Source organism: Palaemon carinicauda, chromosome 33, assembly GCF_036898095.1.
Source record: "Palaemon carinicauda isolate YSFRI2023 chromosome 33, ASM3689809v2, whole genome shotgun sequence".
NCBI classification, from domain to species: domain Eukaryota; kingdom Metazoa; phylum Arthropoda; class Malacostraca; order Decapoda; family Palaemonidae; genus Palaemon; species Palaemon carinicauda.
Window position 1 is genome coordinate 7,992,065 of NC_090757.1, and position 13,239 is coordinate 8,005,303.

The 13,239-nt window shown below is 36.2% G+C and overlaps 1 protein-coding gene and 1 long non-coding RNA gene across 2 annotated transcripts; both read left to right on the top strand.

Annotated features, from left to right (window-relative positions):
* Positions 1-4,692: 4,692 nt before the first annotated feature.
* Positions 4,693-5,433, top strand: LOC137625836 (uncharacterized). Its single transcript, XR_011040918.1, has 2 exons — positions 4,693-4,910; positions 5,232-5,433. It is a non-coding gene; the product is annotated as an uncharacterized lncRNA (long non-coding RNA).
* Positions 5,434-8,347: 2,914 nt separating this feature from the next.
* Positions 8,348-11,602, top strand: LOC137626038 (uncharacterized). The gene has a single exon (XM_068357122.1). The coding sequence runs from the start codon at positions 8,348-8,350 to the stop codon at positions 11,600-11,602; it is 3,255 nt and encodes a 1,084-aa protein (XP_068213223.1).
* The last annotated feature ends 1,637 nt before the right edge of the window (positions 11,603-13,239 follow it).

Sequence of the window (13,239 nt, forward strand, 5' to 3'; positions counted from 1 at the left end):
AGTTAATGGTTTTAATGGTCCCAAGGTCTATAAAACTAGAATAGTACAGTTGCCTATTACTTTAACCACTGGTGTAGTTGAGATTTTTGCTATGGTTGTGCCCTCGATAAATATAAAGTTGTCCTTACCTGGTTTAGGGAAGGTTATTAAAGCCTTTAAAGATAGAGGTTATTCCTTTGCTGATTCCTTCCTAGACCCAAAATCTAGTGAAATTAGTGACATTGATGTCTTGTTAGGTTCAGATTCTTCTCATTGTTTGTTGGGAAAAGACGTTGTATTTGGCAATAATGACCCCTCTGTATATATAGATACGTTACATGGCATTATGCTAACAGGAAATCTTGACAGATTGATCAATAATGTGGATTATTTGCAGACTCGCGACAGTAATTTCTATTGCATGAACACTGATTCCAGTGAGCCATTGTTATCTTTCCCTGTTGTGGACTCCTCTGTAAGTATATGCACACATTCTTTTTTATTGGGTTGTGATTATTTTAGTCCCTCATTTAGTGAGGAAATTAAAGACCTTGATTTTGGTAATATTGCTACTAGTTGTAACTTTAATGTATTGAACACTAAAGGCAAGGTCATAGAGGAAAAGTTAAGAGAGGCCACTAACCATATACTTGAGGCAGAATGCCGTAATTATCTTAATTATGATCAGCCTGAATGTGATGAGCAGACAACTGATCTGAATAGGAAGTTAATTGATTTCACGCTAAAAAATCTTTTCAGGGAAACAGATGGCAGGATTAGGGTTCCTTTGTTGTGGAATGGTAAATTATCTCATTTACTCTCTAAGAATGAGAGGTTAGCTAAATTAATTTTTAAGTCTACATTAAAGAAGCACAAGAAAGATAAAGGTAATTTGCTATTGATGGATCAGACTTTCAGAGATCAGTTAGCCGAGGGTATTATTGAACCTGTAGATAATCTTGAACAATTTAAATTAGAACACCCAAATTATTCTTTCATTCCCCACATGGCTGTTTTCAAGCCTCAACGTGAGACAAAGAAATGTAGGATAGTTTATCTCTCGAATTTGAGTGAAAATGAACTTAATAAAGGTCTGAATTTGTCCCATAACCAGTGTATGTTCCCAGGCCCTAATCTGAACCAGAAAATGTTGTCAGCTTTCATTCATCTTCGGTTCGACGAGAAATTATTGACATTTGATTTGAAAAAGGCATTCAATATGTTGACTTTGAGCGAGAACGATCAGGCAAAACTTCTATTTTACTGGTTTCGTAATGTTAGGAAAGATGATTATACCCTGGTTGCATTTCGCAATGTCAGACTAAGTTTTGGTTTACGTTGCAGTCCTTTTCTCCTTATGATATCACTTTTTTATATATTGATTATTAACTCTGATAAAGATGATGACAAATTAAAAGAATGTAAGAAGTTGATCTATTCATTAACATACATGGACAACGGAGCCTATTCTTGTGACAATCTTGATACCCTTCAGTGGGCTTATTCGGTTTTACCTAAGGTGTTCGAGTCCTTTAAATTTTCAGTGCAGCAGTTAATAACTAATGATATTTCCTTGCAGAGTAGAATTGATAAAGATATGAAAATTGAGACACCTATAGAGAATAAATTGTTTGGTTTAACATGGAATAGGATAAGTGATGAAATTTTCACCAAGCCTATCAATCTTAATGCTGATGCCAGTACTAAACGTGAGGTTTTGACCACCATAGCTGCACAGTTCGATATTTTTGGGTTTAATTTGCCACTCATGAACAGGAGTAGGTTATTCATGCATAGGCTCCAATGTTGTAAAGATCTTGATTGGGACAAACCTCTTAATAATGACTGGGTTCGTGAATGGAAAAACTTGTGTAGGCAGGCAAATTCCTCCCCCATAATAAGAGTGCCAAGGTTTGTTGGTTCTAGGGACGGTGAATACAAACTAATAGCATTTACAGATGCCAGTCGTTCTCTTTATGGTGTTGTAGTTTTTATATGTCATGTTGAGACAAATCAGTGTTGTTTCCTACAAGCTAAAAACCGTATGGTTAATACACATTTGAAGAATAAGTCGATTCCGTCATTGGAACTTAATGCAGTTTTGTTTGGTGTTGAAAGCTTAATGGAGTTACACAGAGACCTTACAGGTGATGTGTGTATGAAGCCAATTAACATATCTCAATTACTGTTGTATACTGATTCAATATGCTCACTTCATTGGCTCAATTCTTGTGTGTCCAAGATGGAAAAAATGCAGAGACTTGGTGTATTTACCACTAACAGGCTTAATTCAATCCAGAGGCTATGTGAAAAGTACCCTGTTAAGTTTTGTTTCGTTTCAGGAAAAGAAAACCCAGCAGACAGCACTACTCGCCCCTTTTCTTATAGGTCTCTTATGAAAACAAATTTTCTTATTGGACCAGATTCAAACTTTATTAAGACTGAAGATGAATTATCTGTTGTCATTCCTAATCCACTGACTGTTGACAAAATGGCTCCTGTCATCGATCATAATGTATATGTGGGAATTAATTCTGAACATTCGCCAAATAGTTCCGGAAATGCTCATTTAATAGACCCTAATGATATTTCTGATTTCAGGAGATTGGTTTTGATTCACCGAAGAGTCTTGCGGTGTGTTATGAAATGGAAGCAGAAGATAGGGATAGAAGTCAGTCCTAAATCACCTAATAGTAACCTGTTTGCTCAGGCCCTTACCCAGATTATATCTACAGAGCAAAAATTGTTTTTCCCTGAAGTTTTTTCGTATTTTCAGGATCAAAAGGTTAGACTTAAAGACCTACCTAAGATAGTTACTCAACTGAATGTTTTTCTTGACAATAATAACGTTATTAGGGTGAAAAGTAAGTTTAAGACATGGGATGGTCAAAATGAATTTCCTATATTGTTGCCGAGGGATAGTGCTTTAACTAGACTAATTGTTCTTGATGCTCATTCGAAATTATCCCACTCTGGATGTTATGCTGTATTGTCTGCCATTAGACGTACGTTTTATGTTCCTAAACACTTTTCTACCATTAAGAAAATTCTTAAAACTTGTGTTCATTGTAGGAGATTCAACAACAGAACTTTCCAGTTGAATCAAAATGTTTATAGAGAGTTCAGATCTGACCCACCATCTATTCCCTTCAATAATGTTTTTATTGACTACCTTGGTCCTTTTACAGTTAAAACGGACTCTGAATCTCAAAAGGTTTGGTTACTTATTTTTGCATGTACTTGGAGTCGAGGAATTGATCTCAGGATATGTAATGACCTCTCGGTCAAAGAGTTTTTAAGATCTTTTCAACTTCATTGTTTTAATTATGGAGTACCACAGCTTGTTGTCAGTGACCTAGGCTCTCAGCTTGTTACAGGCGCCAACATAATTCATGATTTTATCAGTGATCATGAGACTCGGCTTTACTTTGAGGAGAACAATGTGAAACCCTTAACCTTTCAACAATACTTTAAGGGTTGTAGTAAACTCGGTTCCTTGGTTGAGACGTGTGTGAAAATGGTAAAAAAGACTGCTCTTTGGTTCTATTAAGAATTGGGTTTTATCTTTTGCAGAGTTTGAATTTGTTGTAGAACACACTAAACATCTGGTTAATAAGCGCCCTATTGCATTCAAAAATGGATTGAGGGAAGCTAATGTTAATGATGTACCCGAACCTATAACCCCAGAGAAATTGATAAGAGGATACGATACTCTTTCTTTAAACCTAATTCCTTCACTGCAAGGAATGCCCAATGATCCAGACTGGCAAGCACCAGTTAGTTCAACTAGTCGTATCAATGATGAGTTTGAGAAACTTCGTAAAGTTAGGCAAAATTTGATTGAGAATTATCATTCGGAGTTTCTGGGGACACTTTTGTCACAAGCAGTTGATAAGAAGGATATGTACCGTCCAGCCCAGCAACATAATATTAAGGTAGGGGACATAGTCCTTTTAAAGGAACTTAACACTAAACCTAGCAGCTATCCTATGGCTATTGTCCAGAAACTAGAAGTCAATAGCAATGGTGAGGTAACTGGAGTGACCCTTTTAAAGGGTAAGACCAAGGAAATTATAAAACGTCACATCTCGACTTTAATTCCTTATCTAGAGGTGAAGGATTTGTGTGAAGATAACTGTATCCCTACCCCTGATGTTGAACAAAATAATGACACTAATAATCTTCGTGTTCGCAGGAAGGCTGCGATATTAAGTGAGCAGCGAACACGAGCATATTTGAATATTTAGATTAAGTTTGATTGAATTCTTATACAATTTACATATAAAATTGTATCCCTGGCCTGCAATGTCCAGAAAATTACGAATATAATTCGTAACTTTTCATTTTTGTTTGTATTAACTTTGTATTTTGACTCAAAGGGAGTAGGTGGTTGTTTGATAGTTTTAAGTTGGTATTGAATTAGCTTGTTTTTCATTTTAACCCACTTCCATTGGTTCCCTTATTACCTTGTTATAACTATACAAGCCGATATGGTTATGTACTGTAAGACAGAAGCAGAGACATCTCTCCGTCGGCAGTATGGCAGCAACTCCTCCTCTAAGCCTTCTGTGAAATTATTAATCTTCGTTTTTTCAAGTGTTTTTCGCAGATGTGTTTCTTCATCAATAATTATACAGTGAGGAATATGTACAATATGTGGATGTTGTAAAAACCCCACTGGACCACTGGACATCTTCTTCTATTAGTTTACCACGACCATGTGCCACGTAGAGACGTATACAGTTCTGAAGTCCTCGTTCTCGAGTTATGGCCAAGGGTTTACTGTGATGTATTCAGCATCGTTATGTGTGATTGAGCCCAAGTGGAGTCCTAGCTTGATGTGTCGAAAAATTGGCTCCTTTTTCTGCAACGTGCTCTTGTGGTGAATGTCGTCGTCACTTCCACTTATATGCCTCTCTGGACAATAACAGGTATGGGGTTCAACTGAAGGAAGCGGGTTTTAGTTCGATTCCTTGTTATTGCCAGCACTTTCATTTATATTTAAGTAAAGGTCTTGCTAAATCCTTAATTATTAAATAACTATTCTTGGTCCTTTTGAGTCAATTTATTCATATAGAATTTCCAGGTTATTTGTGTCCAAGGTTGCATTTATTATGTTTATGGCTTTGGTTAATTTTTATTTGTGCGAAGCCCTGTAAAAGTTTTGCAGCTTAATTTTGAATAATTCTGGGGAAATTTAATTTGACTTGCTGTTTCCATGTCACTAATAGTGATATTGTTCATATTTTTAGGACAGAGTGGTTACGAGCTAAACATATTCACTGAATAGGACTTTCTCGCTTCGCCTACGTTTGGATGAGGTCCTTTCGTCAACAGGAATTCTATTTAATTATAAACCGGTCTAACATACGAATGTACTATTTGGCTTGCCACCTTCAGCGTGTTTATTGTTAATTGTAAGGTGTTAATAATTATATTAATTTGTGTGTTTAAGGCTGTTTAAATTACTTTCCTAAGTATTTGTTTAAGTGAATAAGTATATATATAAAGTTTAGTTCATGGCGACCGTGGCAGGATTTTTAGCGAGAAGGGTGGCAAGTGTTGACGGTCAGGTATAGCTCGTTGCGGGGGGTTTCCAGTGGTTCAGTAATTTTTCTTTAGTTGTTGTTAAACGCTAATATAAATAGATCGCGAAATATCGTGTCTTATGCGGTGAGGTAATTAGCATATTGTAACGTGCTTGTTTTCGGTGACATTCTACTATTTCTTACGTGTCTATAGTAATTTAGTACTTTTTGTTTTCATGTATAAAGTAATTTTGGCGTACTTATATTTAGCACGTGTTTAATTCAGTGTTTATTGAATGTAGCAGTTTGTTTGTTTAGCTCCATTTAAAGTTACTAATTCGCGTTCAATTATTTTTATATAGATTTACATGATCTATCCTTTGCTTTTGTTTAGGTAATTTTATTCTGCTAGATTAAAATGTCAGATTTAAAAGCTGTAATTTCCAGGCGCAAAACGGTTCGTAAAAAAAGTTACTGTTTGTTATGATAAACGTGATAATTACAGGGGTTTAGATCCAGCCTTGCAAACGACCGAAAGGGGTCTTCTGCTTAACTACCAGAAGAGTTTATTGGAATTGGACCAAAATGTTTTTGAATTGAAGTTTTCAGATGACGGGGTAACAGAGGCGGCTTTAGATACAGAGAGTGACATATGTCAGGATTACCAGGATAGAATCCAGATTTGCTTGTCTTTGCTGCCTGCTTCTCTCTCTAATCATTCGAATGTTAGCATTGATAATGCTCGTTCTTTGTTAAAGCAGCCAACTGCTCCTTTGCCCAGGTTTACCAGTAAAGAAAACGAGGACTTCACGTCATTTCTTAAGGAATTCCTAAGTACCACTAGTTCCTTTACATACCCAGATCGCGATCTTTTGTTGTTGCTCAAGCAGCAAGTAGACGGTCGTGCTAAATTATTGTTGGATTCTTTAGAGGCGGACAAGCAAACCTTTAATGATGCAGTAGAGCTTTTGAAGGCAGCATTTGCTTCGGAAAGCACTCGTAAGGTAAACACGATCAGGCAGTTGACAGAACTTAAGTTAGGGCTTTCAGATGATCCATATTCATATATTTCAAAATTCAGGACTATATTGCAGTCTGTTGGTACACTAGAAATAACGGCAGATGATTTTATACAGTATTTTGCATGGTCAGGCCTTAATGAACAATTTAAGAAAGAGTTGGTTCAGATTACCAATCAAACTCGTCCTAGCTGTAAGGATATTAAGGATAACTTCTTTACTGCCACTGAAAGGTATGAGAATGCTAAGAAAATTTCAAAGTTTAAAGGTCCCGCTATTTCTGGAAATTTTCAAGGGAAGAATCTGCAGGATACTTCGACTAGTTTGGCTATCAAAGTAGACTCTAATATTAACAATGCATCAAAAAGTTGCAACTTGTGCCAAAAGGTAGATTCAAAGGATAATAATCACTTTATTTCCAAATGTCCAAATTTCCCTACTGCACAGGAGAAAGTATCGAAATTGTCAGAGTGTAAGGGCTGTGTAAAATGTGCAAGTTTTATGCACCCGACTACTAAATGTTCTTTCAGGTTTCGCAAAAAGTGTTATCATTGTGGCGGTTGGCATTTCTCCTTTTTATGCATAAAGACAAGCTCCACCCAAAGTAAAAATGAGCCGTCTAGTTCTGCTACAGTTAAAACAGCGACGAATAGTGGAGTAGCCATACTGCCTAATTGTAGTAGTAGATCTGCACTTCCAACTTTTACTTTCCAAGTTTCAGGTCAAGGGAGATTATTCAGAGGGCTCAAGGATACCGGTTCACAAAGCACTTTTGTATCGGAGAGACTAGCCAATTTTGGTAAATTTAAAGTTATATGCAATGACGTTGACTCGACAGTTAATGGTTTTAATGGTCCCAAGGTCTATAAAACTAGAATAGTACAGTTGCCTATTACTTTAACCACTGGTGTAGTTGAGATTTTTGCTATGGTTGTGCCCTCGATAAATATAAAGTTGTCCTTACCTGGTTTAGGGAAGGTTATTAAAGCCTTTAAAGATAGAGGTTATTCCTTTGCTGATTCCTTCCTAGACCCAAAATCTAGTGAAATTAGTGACATTGATGTCTTGTTAGGTTCAGATTCTTCTCATTGTTTGTTGGGAAAAGACGTTGTATTTGGCAATAATGACCCCTCTGTATATATAGATACGTTACATGGCATTATGCTAACAGGAAATCTTGACAGATTGATCAATAATGTGGATTATTTGCAGACTCGCGACAGTAATTTCTATTGCATGAACACTGATTCCAGTGAGCCATTGTTATCTTTCCCTGTTGTGGACTCCTCTGTAAGTATATGCACACATTCTTTTTTATTGGGTTGTGATTATTTTAGTCCCTCATTTAGTGAGGAAATTAAAGACCTTGATTTTGGTAATATTGCTACTAGTTGTAACTTTAATGTATTGAACACTAAAGGCAAGGTCATAGAGGAAAAGTTAAGAGAGGCCACTAACCATATACTTGAGGCAGAATGCCGTAATTATCTTAATTATGATCAGCCTGAATGTGATGAGCAGACAACTGATCTGAATAGGAAGTTAATTGATTTCACGCTAAAAAATCTTTTCAGGGAAACAGATGGCAGGATTAGGGTTCCTTTGTTGTGGAATGGTAAATTATCTCATTTACTCTCTAAGAATGAGAGGTTAGCTAAATTAATTTTTAAGTCTACATTAAAGAAGCACAAGAAAGATAAAGGTAATTTGCTATTGATGGATCAGACTTTCAGAGATCAGTTAGCCGAGGGTATTATTGAACCTGTAGATAATCTTGAACAATTTAAATTAGAACACCCAAATTATTCTTTCATTCCCCACATGGCTGTTTTCAAGCCTCAACGTGAGACAAAGAAATGTAGGATAGTTTATCTCTCGAATTTGAGTGAAAATGAACTTAATAAAGGTCTGAATTTGTCCCATAACCAGTGTATGTTCCCAGGCCCTAATCTGAACCAGAAAATGTTGTCAGCTTTCATTCATCTTCGGTTCGAAGAGAAATTATTGACATTTGATTTGAAAAAGGCATTCAATATGTTGACTTTGAGCGAGAACGATCAGGCAAAACTTCTATTTTACTGGTTTCGTAATGTTAGGAAAGATGATTATACCCTGGTTGCATTTCGCAATGTCAGACTAAGTTTTGGTTTACGTTGCAGTCCTTTTCTCCTTATGATATCACTTTTTTATATATTGATTATTAACTCTGATAAAGATGATGACAAATTAAAAGAATGTAAGAAGTTGATCTATTCATTAACATACATGGACAACGGAGCCTATTCTTGTGACAATCTTGATACCCTTCAGTGGGCTTATTCGGTTTTACCTAAGGTGTTCGAGTCCTTTAAATTTTCAGTGCAGCAGTTAATAACTAATGATATTTCCTTGCAGAGTAGAATTGATAAAGATATGAAAATTGAGACACCTATAGAGAATAAATTGTTTGGTTTAACATGGAATAGGATAAGTGATGAAATTTTCACCAAGCCTATCAATCTTAATGCTGATGCCAGTACTAAACGTGAGGTTTTGACCACCATAGCTGCACAGTTCGATATTTTTGGGTTTAATTTGCCACTCATGAACAGGAGTAGGTTATTCATGCATAGGCTCCAATGTTGTAAAGATCTTGATTGGGACAAACCTCTTAATAATGACTGGGTTCGTGAATGGAAAAACTTGTGTAGGCAGGCAAATTCCTCCCCCATAATAAGAGTGCCAAGGTTTGTTGGTTCTAGGGACGGTGAATACAAACTAATAGCATTTACAGATGCCAGTCGTTCTCTTTATGGTGTTGTAGTTTTTATATGTCATGTTGAGACAAATCAGTGTTGTTTCCTACAAGCTAAAAACCGTATGGTTAATACACATTTGAAGAATAAGTCGATTCCGTCATTGGAACTTAATGCAGTTTTGTTTGGTGTTGAAAGCTTAATGGAGTTACACAGAGACCTTACAGGTGATGTGTGTATGAAGCCAATTAACATATCTCAATTACTGTTGTATACTGATTCAATATGCTCACTTCATTGGCTCAATTCTTGTGTGTCCAAGATGGAAAAAATGCAGAGACTTGGTGTATTTACCACTAACAGGCTTAATTCAATCCAGAGGCTATGTGAAAAGTACCCTGTTAAGTTTTGTTTCGTTTCAGGAAAAGAAAACCCAGCAGACAGCACTACTCGCCCCTTTTCTTATAGGTCTCTTATGAAAACAAATTTTCTTATTGGACCAGATTCAAACTTTATTAAGACTGAAGATGAATTATCTGTTGTCATTCCTAATCCACTGACTGTTGACAAAATGGCTCCTGTCATCGATCATAATGTATATGTGGGAATTAATTCTGAACATTCGCCAAATAGTTCCGGAAATGCTCATTTAATAGACCCTAATGATATTTCTGATTTCAGGAGATTGGTTTTGATTCACCGAAGAGTCTTGCGGTGTGTTATGAAATGGAAGCAGAAGATAGGGATAGAAGTCAGTCCTAAATCACCTAATAGTAACCTGTTTGCTCAGGCCCTTACCCAGATTATATCTACAGAGCAAAAATTGTTTTTCCCTGAAGTTTTTTCGTATTTTCAGGATCAAAAGGTTAGACTTAAAGACCTACCTAAGATAGTTACTCAACTGAATGTTTTTCTTGACAATAATAACGTTATTAGGGTGAAAAGTAAGTTTAAGACATGGGATGGTCAAAATGAATTTCCTATATTGTTGCCGAGGGATAGTGCTTTAACTAGACTAATTGTTCTTGATGCTCATTCGAAATTATCCCACTCTGGATGTTATGCTGTATTGTCTGCCATTAGACGTACGTTTTATGTTCCTAAACACTTTTCTACCATTAAGAAAATTCTTAAAACTTGTGTTCATTGTAGGAGATTCAACAACAGAACTTTCCAGTTGAATCAAAATGTTTATAGAGAGTTCAGATCTGACCCACCATCTATTCCCTTCAATAATGTTTTTATTGACTACCTTGGTCCTTTTACAGTTAAAACGGACTCTGAATCTCAAAAGGTTTGGTTACTTATTTTTGCATGTACTTGGAGTCGAGGAATTGATCTCAGGATATGTAATGACCTCTCGGTCAAAGAGTTTTTAAGATCTTTTCAACTTCATTGTTTTAATTATGGAGTACCACAGCTTGTTGTCAGTGACCTAGGCTCTCAGCTTGTTACAGGCGCCAACATAATTCATGATTTTATCAGTGATCATGAGACTCGGCTTTACTTTGAGGAGAACAATGTGAAACCCTTAACCTTTCAACAATACTTTAAGGGTTGTAGTAAACTCGGTTCCTTGGTTGAGACGTGTGTGAAAATGGTAAAAAGACTGCTCTTTGGTTCTATTAAGAATTGGGTTTTATCTTTTGCAGAGTTTGAATTTGTTGTAGAACACACTAAACATCTGGTTAATAAGCGCCCTATTGCATTCAAAAATGGATTGAGGGAAGCTAATGTTAATGATGTACCCGAACCTATAACCCCAGAGAAATTGATAAGAGGATACGATACTCTTTCTTTAAACCTAATTCCTTCACTGCAAGGAATGCCCAATGATCCAGACTGGCAAGCACCAGTTAGTTCAACTAGTCGTATCAATGATGAGTTTGAGAAACTTCGTAAAGTTAGGCAAAATTTGATTGAGAATTATCATTCGGAGTTTCTGGGGACACTTTTGTCACAAGCAGTTGATAAGAAGGATATGTACCGTCCAGCCCAGCAACATAATATTAAGGTAGGGGACATAGTCCTTTTAAAGGAACTTAACACTAAACCTAGCAGCTATCCTATGGCTATTGTCCAGAAACTAGAAGTCAATAGCAATGGTGAGGTAACTGGAGTGACCCTTTTAAAGGGTAAGACCAAGGAAATTATAAAACGTCACATCTCGACTTTAATTCCTTATCTAGAGGTGAAGGATTTGTGTGAAGATAACTGTATCCCTACCCCTGATGTTGAACAAAATAATGACACTAATAATCTTCGTGTTCGCAGGAAGGCTGCGATATTAAGTGAGCAGCGAACACGAGCATATTTGAATATTTACATTAAGTTTGATTGAATTCTTATACAATTTACATATAAAATTGTATCCCTGGCCTGCAATGTCCAGAAAATTACGAATATAATTCGTAACTTTTCATTTTTGTTTGTATTAACTTTGTATTTTGACTCAAAGGGAGTAGGTGGTTGTTTGATAGTTTTAAGTTGGTATTGAATTAGCTTGTTTTTCATTTTAACCCACTTCCATTGGTTCCCTTATTACCTTGTTATAACTATACAAGCCGATATGGTTATGTACTGTAAGACAGAAGCAGAGACATCTCTCCGTCGGCAGTATGGCAGCAACTCCTCCTCTAAGCCTTCTGTGAAATTATTAATCTTCGTTTTTTCAAGTGTTTTTCGCAGATGTGTTTCTTCATCAATAATTATACAGTGAGGAATATGTACAATATGTGGATGTTGTAAAAACCCCACTGGACCACTGGACATCTTCTTCTATTAGTTTACCACGACCATGTGCCACGTAGAGACGTATACAGTTCTGAAGTCCTCGTTCTCGAGTTATGGCCAAGGGTTTACTGTGATGTATTCAGCATCGTTATGTGTGATTGAGCCCAAGTGGAGTCCTAGCTTGATGTGTCGAAAAATTGGCTCCTTTTTCTGCAACGTGCTCTTGTGGTGAATGTCGTCGTCACTTCCACTTATATGCCTCTCTGGACAATAACAGGTATGGGGTTCAACTGAAGGAAGCGGGTTTTAGTTCGATTCCTTGTTATTGCCAGCACTTTCATTTATATTTAAGTAAAGGTCTTGCTAAATCCTTAATTATTAAATAACTATTCTTGGTCCTTTTGAGTCAATTTATTCATATAGAATTTCCAGGTTATTTGTGTCCAAGGTTGCATTTATTATGTTTATGGCTTTGGTTAATTTTTATTTGTGCGAAGCCCTGTAAAAGTTTTGCAGCTTAATTTTGAATAATTCTGGGGAAATTTAATTTGACTTGCTGTTTCCATGTCACTAATAGTGATATTGTTCATATTTTTAGGACAGAGTGATTACGAGCTAAACATATTCACTGAATAGGACTTTCTCGCTTCGCCTACGTTTGGATGAGGTCCTTTCGTCAACAGGAATTCTATTTAATTATAAACCGGTCTAACATACGAATGTACTATTTGGCTTGCCACCTTCAGCGTGTTTATTGTTAATTGTAAGGTGTTAATAATTATATTAATTTGTGTGTTTAAGGCTGTTTAAATTACTTTCCTAAGTATTTGTTTAAGTGAATAAGTATATATATAAAGTTTAGTTCATGGCGACCGTGGCAGGATTTTTAGCGAGAAGGTGGCAAGTGTTGACGGTCAGGTATAGCTCGTTGCGGGGGTTTCCAGTGGTTCAGTAATTTTTCTTTAGTTGTTGTTAAACGCTAATATAAATAGATCGCGAAATATCGTGTCTTATGCGGTGAGGTAATTAGCATATTGTAACGTGCTTGTTTTCGGTGACATTCTACTATTTCTTACGTGTCTATAGTAATTTAGTACTTTTTGTTTTCATGTATAAAGTAATTTTGGCGTACTTATATTTAGCACGTGTTTAATTCAGTGTTTATTGAATGTAGCAGTTTGTTTGTTTAGCTCCATTTAAAGTTACTAATTCGCGTTCAATTATTTTTATATAGATTTACATGAT

Bases quoted from the DNA above. Each gene is read 5' to 3' on its own strand.
- LOC137626038 (XM_068357122.1), top strand. From the start codon at position 8,348: ATGGCTGTTTTCAAGCCTCAACGTGAGACAAAGAAATGTAGGATAGTT.